This window comes from Nuphar pumila, chromosome 2 (genome assembly GCF_984573655.1).
Source record: "Nuphar pumila chromosome 2, dmNupPumi1.hap1.1, whole genome shotgun sequence".
Taxonomy (NCBI): domain Eukaryota; kingdom Viridiplantae; phylum Streptophyta; class Magnoliopsida; order Nymphaeales; family Nymphaeaceae; genus Nuphar; species Nuphar pumila.
Window position 1 is genome coordinate 130,339,945 of NC_143250.1, and position 19,969 is coordinate 130,359,913.

The 19,969-nt window shown below is 37.7% G+C and overlaps 1 protein-coding gene across 1 annotated transcript in view; it reads left to right on the forward strand.

Annotated features, from left to right (window-relative positions):
• VIK (VH1-interacting kinase) overlaps positions 1–19,969 on the forward strand; it is a 154,868-nt gene that overhangs the window by 8,766 nt on the left and 126,133 nt on the right. Inside the window, exon 2 of the mRNA XM_089996820.1 lies at positions 15,897–15,971. Coding sequence (XP_089852946.1) covers positions 15,897–15,971 — 75 coding nt within the window. The remainder of the gene's footprint in view (positions 1–15,896; positions 15,972–19,969) is intronic.

Genomic DNA, 19,969 nt, shown 5'->3' on the forward strand with positions numbered 1-19,969 from the left:
AAACTCCCTAATATCCCGTTCCACCAATAAGTCTGTTGGAGAGCCTTGAATATCTTGATAGAACCAGGGTGAACAGAATACTTAGACCTGTGTGCCTCACTCATCAGCTCCTCCAGTAGTGCTTTCGGAACCTACCATCTGTTTCCAAACATGATGGTCCTATCTTCCTCACGGCAGAACTGCACATCAAGCTTCTGGGCACTCATGCATAACCTGTCGAAATTCGGATCGGCCGACAAAAGCTCCTCGATACGGTATATAATCTCAGGTCGCGCCTGCATCCCCGCACAAAGGATGCGTCTAGAATCGTCTGCAAACCGTTGCTACTTGACAAACTCTTCAGTCAAGTCCCAGCTGCGACCAATCAAGCTGGTTGCCGCGATTGATGTCTTCTTTCTCAACGCGTCTGCCACTATATTCGCCTTACTAGGGTGGTAGGCGATGGTGAACTCATAGTCCTTGAGGAACTCCTACCACTTGCGCTGCCTAAAATTCAAATTACGCTGCGTGAAAATATACTTGAGGCTCTTGTGATCAGAAAGGACCTCAAACTATTTTTCATACAAGTAGTGACGCCAGATCTATAATGCAAAGACAACAACCGCTAACTCCAAGTCATGCGTGGGATAGTTCTTCTTGTGCACCTTCTGTTGCTGAGAAGCTTACGTGATGACCTTTTCGTGCTGCATTATGACACAACCTAGTCCGGTACTCGAAGCATTGCTATACACTATGAACCCGCTCGTCCCAAATGTCAAAGACAACACTGGGGTTGAGGTCAACTTCTTCTTCAGCTCCTGAAATCTCTCCTCTCATCGAGGTGATCAAACAAACATCAACCTCTTCTACGACAACCGAGTCATAGGAGCAATTATACGAGAGAAGTCTTGTATGAATTGGCGGTAATAACCCACCAATCCTAAAAAACTCCTAATATCTGAAACCATCTTCGGCTGCTCCCAAGACAACACTGCCTCTACCTTGGCTAGATCAACCTCATACCCCTTCTCTAAGATCACGTGGCCGAGGAACATCAACCTGTCAAGTCAAAACTCACACATTGAGAGCTTAGTATACAACTTATATTCTCTCTGTGTCTGCAAAACAATCCACAGGTGCTCTCGGTGCATTTCCATGCTCTCAGAATATATCAGAATATCATCGATAAACACAATGATAAATGAATACAACAACAACAACAACAACAACAACTACACCTTCATCCCAAAACAATTGGGGTCGGCGATATGAACCAAAAAAGAAAATCATTCTGGGTCTTCCACATGAATCCTTCTCCTCCAATCATTTCTATCCAATGCCATGTCCTCAGTGAGGTTCAAAGCATTCATATCCTTTCCTATCACCTCCATCCATGTCTTCCTAGGCCTACCCCGACCTCTTTTAACTAATATATTTTTCTATTTCTCCATTCTTCTAACTGGAGCATCATTAGGCCTTCGCCGAATATGTCCAAACCACCATAAACGATTCTCTCTCATCTTATTTTCAATGGGTGCAACGCCTACCTTCTTACGTATCTTCTCGTTCTGAATCTTATCTTTTATTGTATTTCCACACATCCATCTCAGCATACGCATCTCAGCTACACTCATTTTTTGAATATGATGTCTCTTGGCAGCCCAACATTCCGTACCATATAGTAAAGCGGGCCTAATAGTCGTCCTATAAAACTTTCCCTTCAACCGCAATGGCATTCTACGATCGCACAATACTCCAGTTGCACTTTTCCATTTCATCCACCCAACCTTTATCCTATGATTTATATCTCCATCAATTTCTCTATACTTTTGAATGATAGATCCCAAATATTTGAAACAATCATCCACCGGTATTTCTTGCTCAACAAGCTTCACTACACTCCCATCACTACTTCGTTGCTTACTAAACCGACATTCCATGTATTCTGTCTTACTCTTACTCAACTTAAAACCTCTTGCTTCCAATGTCTGTCTCCATAATTCTAACTTAGCATTAACCCCAGCTCTAGACTCATCAATCAAAACAATATCATCAGCATACAACATACACCACGACACATTTTCTTGAATTGATCTCGTAAGCTCATCCATCACTATAGCAAATAGGAAAGGTTTTAAAGCAGATCCTTGATGTAACCCAACCGTTATAGGAAAATTGGTTGTCACCCCTCAACAAGTGCAGACATTGGTTACTACTCCTTCATACATATCTTTAATTATACTAATGTACTTGAGAGAAATACCATTCTTCATCATTGTCCACCAGAGAACGTCCCTAGGTACTCTATCGTATGCCTTCTCCAAATCAATAAAAACTATATGCAAATCTTTGTTCCTCTCTCTATTTCTCTCAATAAGTTGTCTAAGAAGATGTATAGCTTCCATAGTTGATCTTCCAGGCATAAAACCAAATTGATTCTCCGATATCATGACAACCTTCCTCAACCTAGACTCAATCACCCTCTCCCAAAGTTTCCTAGTATGACTCATGAGTTTTATACCACGATAGTTTGTGCAATCTTGTATATCACCCTTATTCTTATATAGAGACACCAAAGTACTCTTCCTCCACTCATTAGGCATCTTATTTGTCCGCCAAATCTTGTTAAAAAGATTTTTCAACCATTCTAAACCTTTCTCTTCCAAGCATTTCCAAGCCTCGATAGGTATACCATCTGGGTCAACAATGATAAATGAATGCAACCACTAATTGAAGACCTGATTCATCAAGTACATAAACGCTGCAGGGGCATTGGTGAGTTCAAAGGACATCACCAAGAACTCGTAGTGCCCGTATCTAGACCTGAACGCAGTCTTTAGAATATCCTCTGCCCTGATCCGCAACTGATGGTACCCGGAATGAAGGTCGTTCTTATTGAACACCTTTGCCCTACACAACTGGTCGAACAAGTCATCAATCTTGGGCAAATGGTACTTGTTCTTCACGGTTACCTAGTTTAGCATGCGGTAGTCTATGCAGATTCACATAGACCATCTTTCTTCTTGACCAAAAGAATTGGTGCACCCCAAGGTGACACACTCGGCTTGATGAAACCCTTGTTAAGAAGTTTCTGTAGCTGTGTCTTCAGCTCAACGAACTATACAACTTCCATGCGATACGACACGCATAAAACTGGTGTTGTGCCAGACACGAGCTCGATCGAGAACTCGATCTCCCTGTGAAGCGGCAAACCCGATAAGTTTTCGGGAAAGACATCCAGAAACTTATGAACTACATCCAACTGCTCCAAAGGTGTCACCTGATTGTCCATCGCAGACACACTGGCCAAGAACACCATACAACCCTGCTTGTGGTACTTGGCGATCTTCATAGTCGAGACGATCTTTACCTCACTCACAAGCCTAGTCAGCTGAAACACCAGTGCAGACAAGTCGGGCGCTCCAACAAAAATTTCTTTTCCCGACATTAAAGAGTCGCATTGTGCATGAACAACCGGTTCATATCTAGAATGATGTCATAGAAAGTCATGTCTAGTATGACCAGGTCGTCCAACAACTCATGCCCCTCGATGACCACTCAAACTGCAGGAAGGTACTTTCTATAACGAGTAGACGTGCCCATATGAGACATCACGTCGAGAGTTTTCTCTAGGTTAGACGAAACGAGGTCACGCAAAAGATGATGAAATAAACAAATGGGTAGCACCCGAATCGAATATAAAAGGAGCAAGATTTATTAAAATTTTTGTACTATGATCAAACCTATCCCCTTAGGATTGATCCACACAAAAATCACAATTATACAAACACAACAATTTAATTCACACATATGCAATTAAATAAAATTATCCCTACAGTCAACAACAAAGAAATTTACAATTTTACAGCAGTAAGGATAAATATACAAAAATGGCTCTTACGAGTGATGTAGATTGCTTCTGGAGTATGAGTCATGACTTTCTAATAATGGTTCTGAGAGATCTAACATGGCTCAAATACCAACCATGTCTTGTAGAAAGACAAATTGGTATCCCAAAAATAGTTCAATGCATAGCTTTGTGGCCTGGCTCTGATACCAACTCTGTAACAACCCCAACTAATCCTCGTAAAAATAGTGAATTTTTTTTTAAACAATTGCGAAAACAAAACTCAAGGATCCGAGGTCTCACAAATTTAATATACCAAACCATAACAGATAGTGCATTGAATCAATGAAGAATAATCAACTTTATTAATCAATGAAATAAATATCATTTAAGCTGAAAGAATAAAATCACCTGGGACAAATAGTCACTCTGTCGAGAACCCAGAACATATCACGCAAGACTCGTAGTCTCCATCTAGCAAGTCATCCCATCACTGAGCACTCAGACCTGTAAAGCAATTCTTGAAAACGAGTAAGAATCAAAGTCCTTTATACGAATTCCTCTAGAAATTCAAACAGTAAGAAAATAACATAAACCAAATTCATGCATAATTTCAGAGGAATATCACAATAACAATTTCCATAATCAACTTACCATTCAAGCATTTAAACGAGTATCATGCTATGACAATTATCATGCAAAAAAGAATAAGCATGAATGCATGAACTAATGCAGAATAATAAAGATTCATGATTCAATGCACATGTATGAATAACTTATTAAGTTATTTATTAAAGCTTCTTTTGCATGCATTATCCTATTAAATGTACACAATTTTAGTTTTCACTTTTTTTTAAACCCGCGGATACTCAAAACGGACACAAGTTCCCGAAATCCAAGTTAGGTTCTTAGATGTAGCTTAACACACATCTTGTATTTTATTACTGGATTCCACACTTGTTCCTCGACCAATATCAGGAATCAACACCACCCATCAGAACATTAGAAATAAACATCTAATGCTAGAACATCAGGGAAATCAGCATCCACTGACGCCATTTTCTTGGTATACCAATAACTAGAGTTGAGTCAACACCACCACCTCAAGGAAAAATGGTTGAATCTTCCTAAAATCGTGGTCGGGAGGTGAACCATCATATCGGGAGGTGGACACAGAGTTTTAGTATCATCACGGTTTTTCCAAAACCACCTTTCAAGATTCCCACCCTCTGGAAGGAATATCGAAGGAGAGATTAATTACATTGTTTGGTCTCTCTTACATCTTTAAACAAATTCAGGTTCTTCACACAAGAACCGTTTTGTAAATCAACATGCAAAACTCATATCGGGCCCTGGCCCGTACAATATAACAATGCAATTAATTTTGAAAAAACAATAGTTTTCAGAAATAAATTTTGCAATGCATAAATTAAAATCAACAACATTGGAGCAACACCTGCTCTTGACCCACACGGCTGCACTGGTTCACATATGACTACAAAAGCATTTCAAAAATTTTTATGCATCTTTTTGCAAAATTTTGGTGAACATGCAACACATATGTTCCCACACATGTCCCTAATGCACATTCAATCACACAACATGAATGCACACAAAGCCAATGGTATATACATGCGAACAGATGCTTGCAACACACATTATCATGATCCATTTTATGCATAACATCCAAACATGCACATGATCATATTTATGCAAACATCAAACATAAAAAATATCATCCAACACACTGCCAATCTGATCAGATTGCAAACATCTAACATAAATTGGCAGTCTGATCATATTGCACATGCTCTAATCATGGCTAATCTGATCAGATTTCACACGCAAAAAACTATGACAGATCTGATCAGATTGCACATGAGCAACAAGTGGCAAATCTAGTCCAGATTGCACATGAGTAATAAGTGGCAAATCTGGTCCAGATTTCACACCCGCGAAGAGTGGCAAATCTGATGAGATTGGACCTGCATGAACAATGGCAAATCGGATCAATTTGCACATGAAAAGAAGTGTTTTCTCTGGTTACGGGTCATGGATATGAAGATCCAGGACCCGTGACATCCACTTCTTCATTAATGGCATTTTGTAATACTGATTATTGTAACGAGGGGTATTTTAGTACCCTAAAATTTTGTAACCACATGTTAATATGAAGGAATACACAGCAGCCGACCCTATTGCTGAAGGGGTATCGGTTTTCTCTCAACTTCTCTCCCCCTTTCTCTCTCTCTCTCTCTGTTTTTCAGATCTCAAGCGTGGAAGGACCTGGAGATTCAAAATCTAACATGGTATCAGAGCCACGCTTCAGTTCAAACTGGAATCGATCTCAAAGGTACGTCCAATAGATCTATCATTCTCGATTTCTTCTTCTAAGTCAAGAACATATCCTTCCGTTCCCTAATTTCATATTTTTTTTTTGGGGGTTCACGACCGACCCATTTTTGTCTCCCCACATTCCTTCTTCTCTATCAGATCTGATATCAATCAGATCTGAAGATAATCAGATCTGATTCAGATCTGACTTCTTCTTCTTCCCACAGTCTTCTTTTCGCCTCTTTCTATTTTTCTTTTACTTCCGTGGTGGCTGAACCTCGGTTTCCCCACAGCCTTCTTTCTATCCCTTGAGTAACTCAATCCAGATTTTCTACCCAAATACCCAGTTTATCGCCGTTAATAGCAGCGTGATTTAATCACGCAGGGTCCTATTTCTCATTCTGTCACTCGCATACCCAGTTTATTGCTGTTGATAGCAGCGTGATCTAATCACGCAGGGTCCTATTTTGATGCAACTGCATTCTTGATCAAGCCGATACATTCACATTTCTTTTTGATTTTCATATCAAATATTCCATTTCATATACAAATCAGAAATCTGAATTAGTTTCTGCAGTCTGATAGCCATCGATCTGAGTTAGTTCCTGAAAAAAAAAAAAACAAAAAAACTGCAGGTGTAAGCAGATTGTGCTGAATACATTCTTAATTCTGTGAAACATGAATTCACTTCCTAGTCAATCAGTTCTTTCTTCCAGTTTCCTCAGTCAACTCGTGTCTGAAAAATTAAATAATGGTAATTTCTTGACTTGGAAGAGGCAAATCATACCTTTCATTAGGAGTCAGGATCTTTCTGGACACCTGGATGGATCTATTCCAGTTCCTCCTGAGCTCCTATCACAAGAAGAAAGGGACAGCAAAGGGGAAGCTACTACCGTATATGTTAGAAATCCTGAATTTGTGGCTTGGATGAAAAGAGACCAAGCGCTTGTTGATTATATTACATCAACACTGTCACAAGAGGTTCTTGTAGCCATTCCAGATGACTGCACTGCCATGCAACTTTGGAACAGACTAGTTCAGACATACTCACAGGTTTCTCAGGCCAGGATTATGTTTCTTAAAAGAGAATTTCAAATGTTAAGAAAGGATTCCATGTCCATCATGGAATATTTGAACAAAATGAAGGTTATCACAGATCAGTTAGCAGTTGTTGGAAGTACAGTTTCTGATAAAGATTTGGTACAGCAAACCCTCAGTGGATTGGGACACGACTATCATATGATTGTCACTTCTCTATTATGTTTACCTGAGCTGCCCAACTTCGAAGATCTGCGCGCAAAATTGTTACAATATGAGATGAATCTAAAGGGGTTTTCTGAAGAATCATCTATGCATACTGGGGCACAAGAAGTTCTTGCTACAGGGGTTACTTATGGACGAGGACGAGGAAGCTATGATATCAAGGGAAAATGAGTACAAGGGAGAAGTAGCCATGGCGGTCGTGGATTATTGCCTACACCCAACTCATATACCAACTCACAAAGACAGAGGCCAATTCCTACTTGCTTTCTGTGTAATAAAAGGGGGCACATCAAAGCCAACTGCTGGTTCAATCCCCTAAATAAAGGAAAATCAACACAAACTGAAGCAAAAAGAGGCACAGACAGTACAAGGACCAATGGAGAAGTAAAAGAGTTGTTGTTGTCAGCCTTAGCAGAATTGAATCTGAAACAGAATGAGCAAGGTACTTGGTATGTGGACTCTGGCGCAGCGACTCATGTTACTGGTGATGCAGGTAAGCTCCTAAAACTTGTTCCTTACATTGGTAGTAGTATAGTTACTGGAGATGGATTACACCACTCTGTCTCGCATATTGGAAACTCCATCATACCCTTGCCTGAATCTTCCATCAATCTTTCAAATGTTCTTTATGCTCCTAATATCAAGAAAAACATTGTTTCAGTTTCTAAACTTGTTGATGATGTCAAAGCCTCAGTTGAATTTACTCCTTCTGTTCTTGTTAAGGATCTCTGCACGAAAGAGACGTTCGCTAGAGGAAAACGACAAGGCAATATGTATGTTTTTCAAGAAGATCCTTCAGCACATGTTAGCTTTGCAGATCCAAACTTGAAGCTCCAATCATCGTTGTCTTCTGAAAATCCTACCTGCGTTTTTAGTGTCTCTGAAATCAATAAACCAAATCTTTGGCATGGTCGTCTAGGTCACTGCAGTAGTAGTTTCATTGAAAAGCTTGTTTCGAATAATCTTATTCCCAAGTCAAGTTTAGGAATAAATGTCAATGACAATAAATGTTCTAGTTGTCTCTTATGTAAGAGTCATGTTTTACCATTTCATTCTATCAATAAAAGAGCTTCAAGACCTTTTGAGACTATCTGTTCTGATGTTTGGGGGCCTGCTCCAGTTGCTTCCATGTCTGGAACTAGATATTATCTTTTATTTGTTGACAGTTATTCTCGCTATTCCTGGATATTTTTCATGAAACAAAAAATCCGAGACTTTCAAGTTGTTCCGTAACTTCCATTCCTTTGTCAAAAACCATTTTTTTGAAAACATCCTAAGTTTCCAATGTGACGGAGGAGGCGAATTCTCTTCCATTGACTTTACTAACTTTCTTCAAAGTAATGGGATAAGAAAAAAGGTGTCTTGCCCACACACACCTCAGCAGAATGGGATTGCTGAAAGGAAGCATCGCCATATTGTTGAGAGTGTGATGAGCATGATGCATGACAGTAATCTTTCGATCACTTTATGGACAGAGGCTTTTCATTCTGCAATTCATGTGATAAATCGATTGCCCATGACTATTTTGGAAAACAAGTCTCCTTACTTGTCTCTTTTTGGTATACACCCCAACTACTATGATTTGCATGTCTTTGGATGTTTATGCTATGTTCATGTTGACAGTTCAAGGAGACATAAGTTTCAGGACAAGGCTTTAAAGTGCAGGTTTGTGGGTTATGCTGATGACTATAAAGGGTACAGGTGCTATGATCCGGAGAGCAAGCGCATCAAAATATCAAGAAATGTCATCTTCGATGAATTGAATTTTGATTGTCGATGTACTAGTTCTTCAGAATCAAAACATAGAGTTGAGGCTTATTATCCTTGGTTGAATTATGAACTTCTCTCAGGAGCTAGTGATGCTTGCTCAAATTGCATTCAAAAGGATAAGAAACTTGTGTCTACTGATGGAATGATTGATCATGAAAATACAGACTCAACTTTGAATCCAGGAAGGTATAAAGGCCTTGTCTACACTCGACGAGAAAGAGAGTCACCCACCATAGTTGATTCAGACATGGACGCATCCTCAAGATCCAACATTGTTGATACTAGAAGATCCACACGTTCTCGCCATCCAATTGAAAGGTGGGTCAGTTATGAAAATTTCTCATTAGATTTTCAACTCTTTCTAACAGCCTTGAATAAAGAAGATGAACCCACAACGTTCTCTCAAGCATCAAATTCCAGAAGATGGATTGAAGCAATGAATGAGGAGATGGAAGCTCTACATGAATGTGGTACGTGGGATGTCGTATCAAGACCACCTGACAGAAACGTTGTTGGTTCGAAATGGGTGTACAAAATAAAGTATAAACCGGATGGGACTATAGAGCGATACAAGGCGAGACTTGTAGCCAAAGGTTTTACACAGGAGCAAGGACAGGATTATGATGAAACCTTTAGTCCCGTTGTGAGGATGGGGACAATCCGAGTCATACTTTCTTTAGCCATTGAACACCAATGGACCATTAGCCAACTTGATGCGAAGAATGCTTTTCTTCATGGAGATTTGAGAGAAGAAGTTTACATGGAACAACCCACTGGTTATGCAGAAGGTAATCCTACAAAATATGTCTGCAGACTAAAAAGGGCGATATATGGATTGAAGCAGGCATCTCGATCTTGGTTTGACAACTTTTCTCTTGAAATAGAAAAATATGGTTTTAAGAAATCTCTTCTTGACCACTCCTTATTTATATTTAAGAATCAAGACACAATTACTCTGTTGTTGATATATGTGGATGATATTATCATCACTGGCAGTTCCAATGAGCACATTGAAGAAGTCAAACATCTCTTGAATCAGAGGTTCAAAATGAAGGACCTTGGCAAACTACGGTACTTTCTTGGAATTGAAGTCGACAGTTCCTCTGAAAAAATGACTCTCACTCAACATAAGTATACCATTGATGTTCTCAATAAATCGGGTATGAAAGACTGCAAGCCCTTAAGCACTCCTAGCGTTCTTCATCAAAGGCTTAGCTCTCAAGACGGAGATCCATTTGATAATCCCACACAGTACCGTAGCATAGTGGGTATGTTACAATACCTCACTTTTACTCGCCCTGATATAGTCTACTCGGTGAATCAAGTTTCTCAGTTTATGCATGCCCCATGTGAAGGGCATATGGAAGCAGTTAAACGGATACTACGATATCTGAAGGGAACGGTTGGGGATGGTCTCACATATAAGCGAAAGACAAATGGGCAAAGTGCACATGAGATCACTATTTATTCTGATGCGGATTGGGCGGGAGATCCAGATGAACGCAGATCAGTATCCGGCTATTATGTATTTGTTGGGATGAATTTGGTTTCTTGGAGTAGTAAGAAACAAAAGGCTGTTGCCAGATCCAGTACAGATGCTGAATACAGGTCAATGGCAGCCGCCACTGCTGAGGCTACTTGGGTTAGACATCTACTGACAGAAGTCGGAGAATTGATATCTCGATCACTTCTTTTGTGTGACAACCAGAGCGCCATTAGTATGTCTTTTAATCCAATCCATCACAGTTGTGCCAAACATATTGAAATAGACCAGCATTTTGTGAGACAAAAGGTAGAAGAGAAAGAGATTGAGCCTGAATTTGTTCGAACTACAGATCAAGTGGCGGATATATTTACAAAAGGATTGACAAAAGACAGATTTTGGATGTTAAAAGGCAAGTTGTTCATGATTCAAGATCATGCACAACTTGAGGGAGGGTGAAAAGAAGTGTTTTCTCTGGTTACGGGTCATGGATCTGAAGATCCAGGACCCGTGACATCCACTTCTTCATTAATGGCATTTTGTAATACTGATTATTGTAATGAGGGGTATTTTAGTACCCTAAAATTTTGTAACCACATGTTAATATGAAGGAATACACAGCAGCCGACCCTATTGCTGAAGGGGTATCGGTTTTCTCTCAACTTCTCTCCCCCTTTCTCTCTCTCTCTCTGTTTTTCAGATCTCAAGCGTGGAAGGACCTGGAGATTCAAAATCTAACAGCACACACATGCCAAGTCTGAAAAAAATTCACATACCTCACCGATTGGTGGTCTAAGCATTACTGCACATATATACATATTAGCAACTGTTATTTATTACATAATCATGCCCACTAAAGTGTGCAACAACATGCTACATACATGTGCCCAACCGCATGCTATTGCTTTATAAGTGCGCAACAATGCGCCGCCCTGAACAACCACAAAAATACACATCTATAGGTAACCCATACTAGTCATTCGATTCATATAGAATATTTCATGTAACAGTCAACATAAAAGCATAACTCAGATTTGATGTCCGTCAATATGACAACATAAAAACAGTTTTTTTTATGACCATAAACATCACAACATAGAAACAGTTTTTATGACCATAAATGTAACAACATAAAGATAGTTTCAATATAGTGTTGATAGCAATCAACATAACAACATCAAAACTGTTTTGATGTCAATCAACATGACAACATCAACACAGTTTATAATTAGTCCGCTAACAGTCAAGTCAATAATAATTAAGTTACCGAAACGCTTGTTTAATCACATCCAACAAAATCAGCTTGTAACCAAGTATGATAACTTCTTAAAAAAACATATTTACATCTGTCACACATCAGCATAATAGCATGACACAGATTTAATGACAGACATAAAAAATACTTAGTAAAATCTGATGACAGTCATCAAGACATAATCAGATTTTTTTATAACAGTTAATTGGATCTCATAAAACCTGATTCGATAACATCAAAGAAATTTAACTACAGCAGGTCTGATTAGCCTGCACTCACAGCCAACAGTGCCAGCCTGATCAGTCTCAAAAAAACATTTTTTATCAGATTGGCAGGCTTGATCAGACTACCCACGAAAGCATATGGGCAGATCTGATCAGACTGCCTATATGATTAAATCGGCAACCTGAACGGGACCAAAACTGATCCCTAAATAGTTTACAAATCCATTTCCTTGAATATGAACAATAAAATCAGCATGAGCCAAAAAATCAGCAGAGCAATATATATATATTCAGACAAGAAAAATGTATATGTAGAAATCAACATGTATTTGTATATCCAAAAATAACTTGATGTTGAACGCATGCTTAACATGAAAGATCGATGGCATGCTTATACAAGTAAAAAATTTATGAAATCGTGATTCAAGGCATATTTGTATTCGTTTTTTTGAATCAGATTCCCCTTTTCCTATATAAAATTTTACATGAACCTAATTTAAAACTGTTTCTTCCCATTCAAATCTAGAGAGGAACCTGTACCTTAGTTCGGATGTGGAAAAAGATCGAAAAATGACGGATGATCGGTCAGAAGGATGGATTTCCTCCTCTCCATCCTCTTCTTCTTTTCTTTTTCTTCATTTCCTTTCTTTCTTTTCCCTTTTTCCTTCTCTCTCCCCCCCTTCCCTTTCTCTAGAAAATGAGTTCTAGAGAGAGACAAGTTAGACCCCTTATATAATTTTTTTTAGGTATTCTAGAGAGGGGGTGACGTCCCCTCTGGAGGTTTCTCATATTATCCATCTAGATCTTATCTCTTTTATTTTATTTAAATTAATATTCTCATGCAATATTCCAAGGGAGTTGTGGAAGCCCATATGAGGTAGAGTTCTACCCCATCCTTATTCTATTTAAAGTTGTTTTTACATTTTAAATTCAAACTAGTTTTAAAATTGCCATAGATGGAGTTCGGATCTAGATTTGGACCCAAGATCCAAATCCATATGGATCCAACCTGGACTAGATCCTAGTCAATATTGATCCTGGATTGGGTGCAAATCCATATCAACTTGGATAAAATGGAGTGGATCCAGTCTGATCCAATCTAGGAAAAGGTAAAAATAGAGACGGGTCATTTTGAAAAACACGATTTTTGGGCCAATCGTAACTCGATTTCAGAAAAGCAAGGTACCAATGTTCTCAGAATTACGAAACACATCTAATGGTATACTTACCTAATTTTTGCTAGAATTTAACCTGAATTTCGCTCAATTTTAAAGGTTAAAAACAAAAAACTTTAACTTTAATTGTCTCATTTTGGTCTTGTCAGTGGGCTCTGGGCCATGCCCAGACCCAACTTAAGTCACCTATATTTAAGAATATTTTTCATGATTTTTATCATATTTATTAATTACTTACCCAAAATTTCATAATTTTCAAAGTTATAAATCATGGAAAACACATGATATTACACCAAATACTCTCATGGTTCATGAATACCATGGAGCTCAAGATTGACACCAATATCATTAGATTCAAAAAGGCATGTGATGCATGAGTATTCCTAAAGAACACATTTATTCAAAGTGACATGTGTTGTGTTCCAGTGGTGGGCCCACGGTGAGACTGGGTTTGAACCTAGGCGTGGGTTAGGACGAGTAGATGGCTTAAACAAGCCCCTAAAGCATGGTATGGTCGGTTTAGTAGAACTATGTTAGATCTTGGTTTTGAATCATGTTATAATGACACTACTCTTTTTATAAGATTTACAGATTCCACACTTGTCATTCTACTTCTGTATGTTGATGAAATGATCATCATTGAGAGTGATAAAAAATGAGTTGAAAAAATTTAAATTTTGAACCTTGATTTCTTGAGATATTTCTTAGATATTGAAGTAGCCTATTTGCCAAGAGGATACATCTTGTCTTAGATGAACTTTGCAGTTGATATCGTTGCACGTTCATGAATCACAAATGAAAAGCACGTTGACGCTCCAAAAGTAATCAATGCCAAAATGAGAGCTGAAGATGGAGTCTTGTTGGATGGTCCAACACCTTATAGAAAACTTATTGGATTGCTAACGTATTTGTCTATTTCTAAACTGGATATTGCGAATGCAGCTTATACCGGGGTTACTAGAAGCTCCATAGGACATGGGGAAGCACACTTCTCCAAAGCGCGTTTTGCGGTGCTTTCGAAACGTGCTGGGAAGCACTCTTTCCAATTTAGGGGAAGCACGCTTCCCATTTAGGGGAAGCTCTCTTCCCCCTCGCTTCCCCTTCCTTTTTTATTTTTTTTGTTTTTATATTTTTATATTTATTTCTTTTTTCTCTTTTTTCGCTTCCTCGCTTTTTAGGTCGCTTCCTGTTCGCTTCTTAGGTCACTTCCGGTTCGCTTCCGAGATGATTCCTGATTAACTTTTAAGTCGTCCCACGCTTTCGGCTTCCTAAAATTTTGAAAGTGTCTCACTTCCCGAATCGCTTCCCGCTCCCACTCTCGCTTCTTCAATTGATAACTCTGGTTCATACTGTAAGTAATTTTAGCATGCCTAAACTTCGGTCCACATGAGTGTTGTGTTGAGAGTAGTTTGATACATTAAAAATACTATATCTAAAGGGTTTTTCTTATCTTCTTCATCATCATTAACTCTTATTGCATATACTGATTCTGACCAGGGAGATCCCAATAACCGACACTCAACTACGAGTTTTTGTGTGTTCTTAAGTGATTCCCTTATATCTTAAGGATGTAAAAAGCAATAGAATGTGTCGTTGTCCTCCACGAAAGATAAATACAGGATGATGACTACAACAACAACCGAAGTCGTGTGGTTGAGGTCTTTGCTTAAATATATGAGAGTTGATGTCTTGAAACCTTCAAAACTATGCTGTGATAACAAAAGTGCCATATATATTGCCAACACTTATATATTTCATGAACAAATGAAGCACATCGAGATGGATTGTCACTAGGTTCGGAAAGAACACTTGAAGGAGAATATTGATCTACATATGTGCTGATTTTTTCACTAAAGTAGTTCCTTTACCGCGATTCCTTTTTCTCCTTAATAAACTTTCATTGATATCACTGCAAGTTTGAGGAGGAGTGTTAAAATACGATTGTGTATGGATATATGTATATATCAAGGGCATTTTGGTCATTTCCTCTGTTGTAATCGGGATAGCCTAGTGAGGGCTGTTTTGTATTTTTGTCTTTTATTTTTTTAATTATTTTCTTGTTGGTCATTCCCCTGTTGTAATCAGGACAACCTAGTAGGGGCTTTTTTGTATATTTGTCTTCTTTTGTTTTATGTTTTTTTATTCTCTTGTTTTTCAGTCAATATGACTGTTGGGGCAGTCCAACTAGTTATTGGACTGCTCCCAAAGGTCATATTTATGACCATTGGCTCTATATATAGGGCTCTCTCTTGGCTCTATATATAGGTCCATTTTCTATGTTGTGAAATATGTTTTTCCAAACTTATTTGAGATTAAATACAATTTATATTTTTACATTGTGCCTCTTGTGTGATTTGTATTTGGTGATTGTTTCTATTGTGAGATTGTATTTGACCCATTAGTGGTCTTTGTGTATTTATGCTCTCTTGTAGCCCTTGGTGGCATTCTATTGTTTGTATTATTACTTTCATTTCAATTACCACCTTAGAATTGTGTTGTGGTTGTTCTTTATTCACTTGAATTTTTCCATTATGAAAAAAATTCTAACTAGATTAATGTGTCACAGCCACTAGCGGATGCAGAAGGAGCAAAGAAACATGACATGATTGAACTTTTGAAGTCCTATGGTGGCATGTCTTTTGTAAGTCACATTTTAAAGTCCAAACTCCCTTGTTTAAATTCCAAATCTCTCATTTTATGATGTCAAATTTGTGGGATAATCTTTGGCTTTCAATAGATCGGTGTTCAAAATCAGTTTCATTTACTATTTGTTTGCTAGAAACACTATAATGCTGTACTGTATAGTTTAGTGAAACTATGCGGTCAACTTCAAACTGTCAAGTTGCAGTTCAATCATTCCCACTGGTTATTGTCTGCGAGATATGAAACGTAAAATGTCATCAAATATTCATTTGGTTCTGTAAGGGACTCAGCATGTTTGTTTAGGTTCATCATGAAGCTAATGAATCTTTTCCATGCCATTAAGGTAGTTGAGCCCTTCAAGCTTTATTCCAGGAATGTTCAATGCATGATTTGACTAGTAAATTACTAGTGCTGCTTTATGGAATGAATCTCAAGCTCACCTTGAAGATGTGCTATACTATTCCTATTCTAGGGCAAAAGAAGTGTTGCTTTTGTTAAGGAGAATATGAGCCATATGCATTTTCCGCTATTGTTAGGGGATATTTTTGTCTTTGTCACCTGTTGTACATGTTTATAATTTTTTTATTGTGGGGAGACATTGTTGTCATAGATAGTTTTTTTCATTTGTAATAAATCTTGTGTGAATGAGAAAAGGGTATTAAAGCCCTAAGGGCCCTTTGTTTTAGGGCAAAGACATGAACATGCTGAGCTGGCAGGAAAGTCAAAGCTGTTTCCCACCAGACCTTGAAACAAACAACAATGGAAGGGAAGGGAGCTGGCAGGTGTGGCCCCCACCTTTTCTCACCCAGTCCTTTTCTATGCATTTTTAGGTCACACTTCCCCTCTTATGAAAACAAGTTCCATTGCTCCTCCACGCTGTCAATAATGTGGGCCCCAAGGATCGGAACTTGTGCCCTTTTTCCATCCCGCTCCTTATCATGAAACAAATGAGGCTAAGTGTTTGTACTCGTCTCTTTCATTCTCCCTCTTTCTCTTTCCAACTCGTCTCATCTTCTAGTTTTCTTTTTTATTCTCACTATTTTTTACCGTTTTGACTAGTTTCGTTACCAAACCAACCCCAATGTGATCCATTGTAGGTTAAGATGTTATCAGAGCATTGATCAATATGTGTGATAGTGATATTCTGGTTTTTGGGTGCTACTAGGTGATATACCAAGGGCAGGGGGGTGGGGGGCAATTGATTAGTAGAGAAGCCCCTTGGAGGTGAGGTATTTTGCTCATAGTTGGCAAACTCGTGACTCGGGCTCGGATCGGACCCCTACTGGGTCATTGAGTCAGCGGGTTGACTCAGTGACTCAGATGAGCCAGGACTTTATACTTCATAGCGTAAGCACATGAATAAGACATGGAAATAACTAAACTTCAAGCTAATATGTCAATAGCTATGTTACAAAAACATATAATTATACATGATTATTAACTTTTTTCATTGATAGATTCTTCATAACAAGTGACTATATAAGAATTGTGCATTAAAATAATAAAATACATGATAAAAAAAATATATTATGGGTTGGATCGGCAGTCCTAAATCGTGACCCAGTTGGGGTCCGATCCGGGTCGACTCAGGTGATTCCCGAGTCGACTCGTCGGGTTTGCCAACTATGATTTTGCTATTCATAGAAGAGTATTTAGAGGATTTTAAGACTTGTTTCATGTCGTCTGGAGTTGTGGTCATGAAGTCACAAATATTTTATGAATTCTTGCTAATGGGCTTGAAGTGGTTTTATTGCCATTTCTGGTGTGGTATGCCCTAAAGCTGGGATTCTAAGGAGTGATTAAACCTTGGATTGATATCTAAGGTCTTTGTAAACCTAATGAACTAGTATTCTGAAACATGTTATAGATGTGTGAAATTTTTTAGTGTTATGCTGACGGTAGGTTGGAAATGGCCTGTTAGAGGAAAGTCATAGTTTAAGAAATTGATGTAGAAAGCAAAATACCAAGTAAAGAAAAATTGTTAGGTTTCTGTAGTGGCCAACAAGAATGGTGGTATGAATGCAAGTGAAGCGAAAGAAGGGTGTTCTTTGCTGAATACACAAGGAGATGGAAATGTTGAAGGATTTCAAATAGTCAATATGAAATTTGATAAAAGGAATCATGTGGAATATGCACACTTCATGGAAAGTGGGAATACATAATCGGAGATGAAAAGGAAAAGCGTATATGAATTGAAGAAAGGAGAATGCTCTTGTTATTTAGTGGTTACTTCAATCTATGTTTCCTAGAATATAGTATATTGACGCCTTAGTTGTCAAAGGCGCTAGACGGAGCCTAGGCGGTGAGCCCCTAAAAAGACTAGGCGGTACCCCAAATAATTTTTTTAAAAAAAACATACAAAATATGTAAACAAACTACTAAAATCAATAACAAACATATATACAACATAAAATCAATCAACAATAAATAATAGATAAATAATAACATGTCGTCGAACACTGTAAAGCAATTATATTACATAACCTACTCAAACAAATTAAGAATAAATTAACAATTGATTAAACAAACCATACAACTAACAATGTGAACGAACAATATACAAAAAATAAAATCATGTATACAAAAAAATTAACAACAATAAACATAATACAAGCAATAGACAAATAAGAAGAATCAAATAAACAAACCATGATGCAACCTAAGTCACACGAACTCGGCTATAAGGTCGATGCACCCGCGTCGACACGCCCCGACACGGGTGCGGCTTCGGACACTGTCAACCAAGTGTCGGACTCGGTCAACGCACTGGGGCCGAGTCCGTCCACATTTTGGACTCGGTCAACTTTGATTGAGTCTATTTTTGTCCATTTTTAAGGCAAAAGATGTATAAAAACAAAAAAATGATCTTTTTATATATTTTTAATATATATAGCCGAGTCTTATTATTGTTATATATATATATATATATATATATATATATAGCCGTGTCCCCTAATGGGCACAACTTTGACCGAGTCTTATTATTGTTATATATATATATTTTAAAATATATATACATATATATAGCCGTGTCCCCGTGTCCAAAATTTTTGAAATTGGTCCGCACCTGTGTCGCACCCGTACCCGCACCCATGTGACATAGGATGCAATTGATAACCTATTAAAAAATATTAAGAATAAATGAGCAATTGAATAACCAAACCGTACAACTAACAATGTGAATAAACAATATACAAAAAATAAAATCATGTATAAAAAAAATTAACAACAGATAAGAAGAAGAAACCATGAAACTGATAACCTGCTCAATGCAAATAAAAGGCAAGTATACATAAATTATAAACAATTAAACACTAAACAATCAACAAAAAATATAACTAAAAAAAACAGTCAAATAAATAACTCATGAATTACGTATACAGATATGTATATATATAATTATATTTATAATATAAACACAAAATATTGTAAATTTATAATATATGTTTATGATATGTTAATATATATAATTATATATATATTTACATAAAACATATATATGTGTGTGCAATTGTAACATCAGACAAAGAGACGAGAGGAGACAAAGACCGAGAGAGAGAGACGAGTGTAACGCTCCAAAATTTCTAACTTGGAAAATTTAGAGAAAATTTTTAAAAAAATTGTAATTAAATTAATCCTTTTTAAAATCAAATCAGTGGCACAACGGAAATCATTTAATTTATCTAAGTTAATAAAACCTTCGGTGGGTTACAGTCAAGTACCCAATTACAACAATGGACTGGATCCAAACCTCGTTTTGTCTTGGGTCCAAATCCACCCGAGTAATTTGGATTGACTCCAACATAATAAAATCTCACATCATTCACAAGCCATTCATTCAGAAAAACATAATGGCAAAAACGTGAAGTACATAAACAAAAATAGTAAAGGGGTTTCAAAACACCCATACAAAAGTCATTAACATCGAAAGTTATGAAGTCTCAAACAACTTATCCAGGACATGAAACAAAAGATAGGAACTGGTTCAAGGCGCTG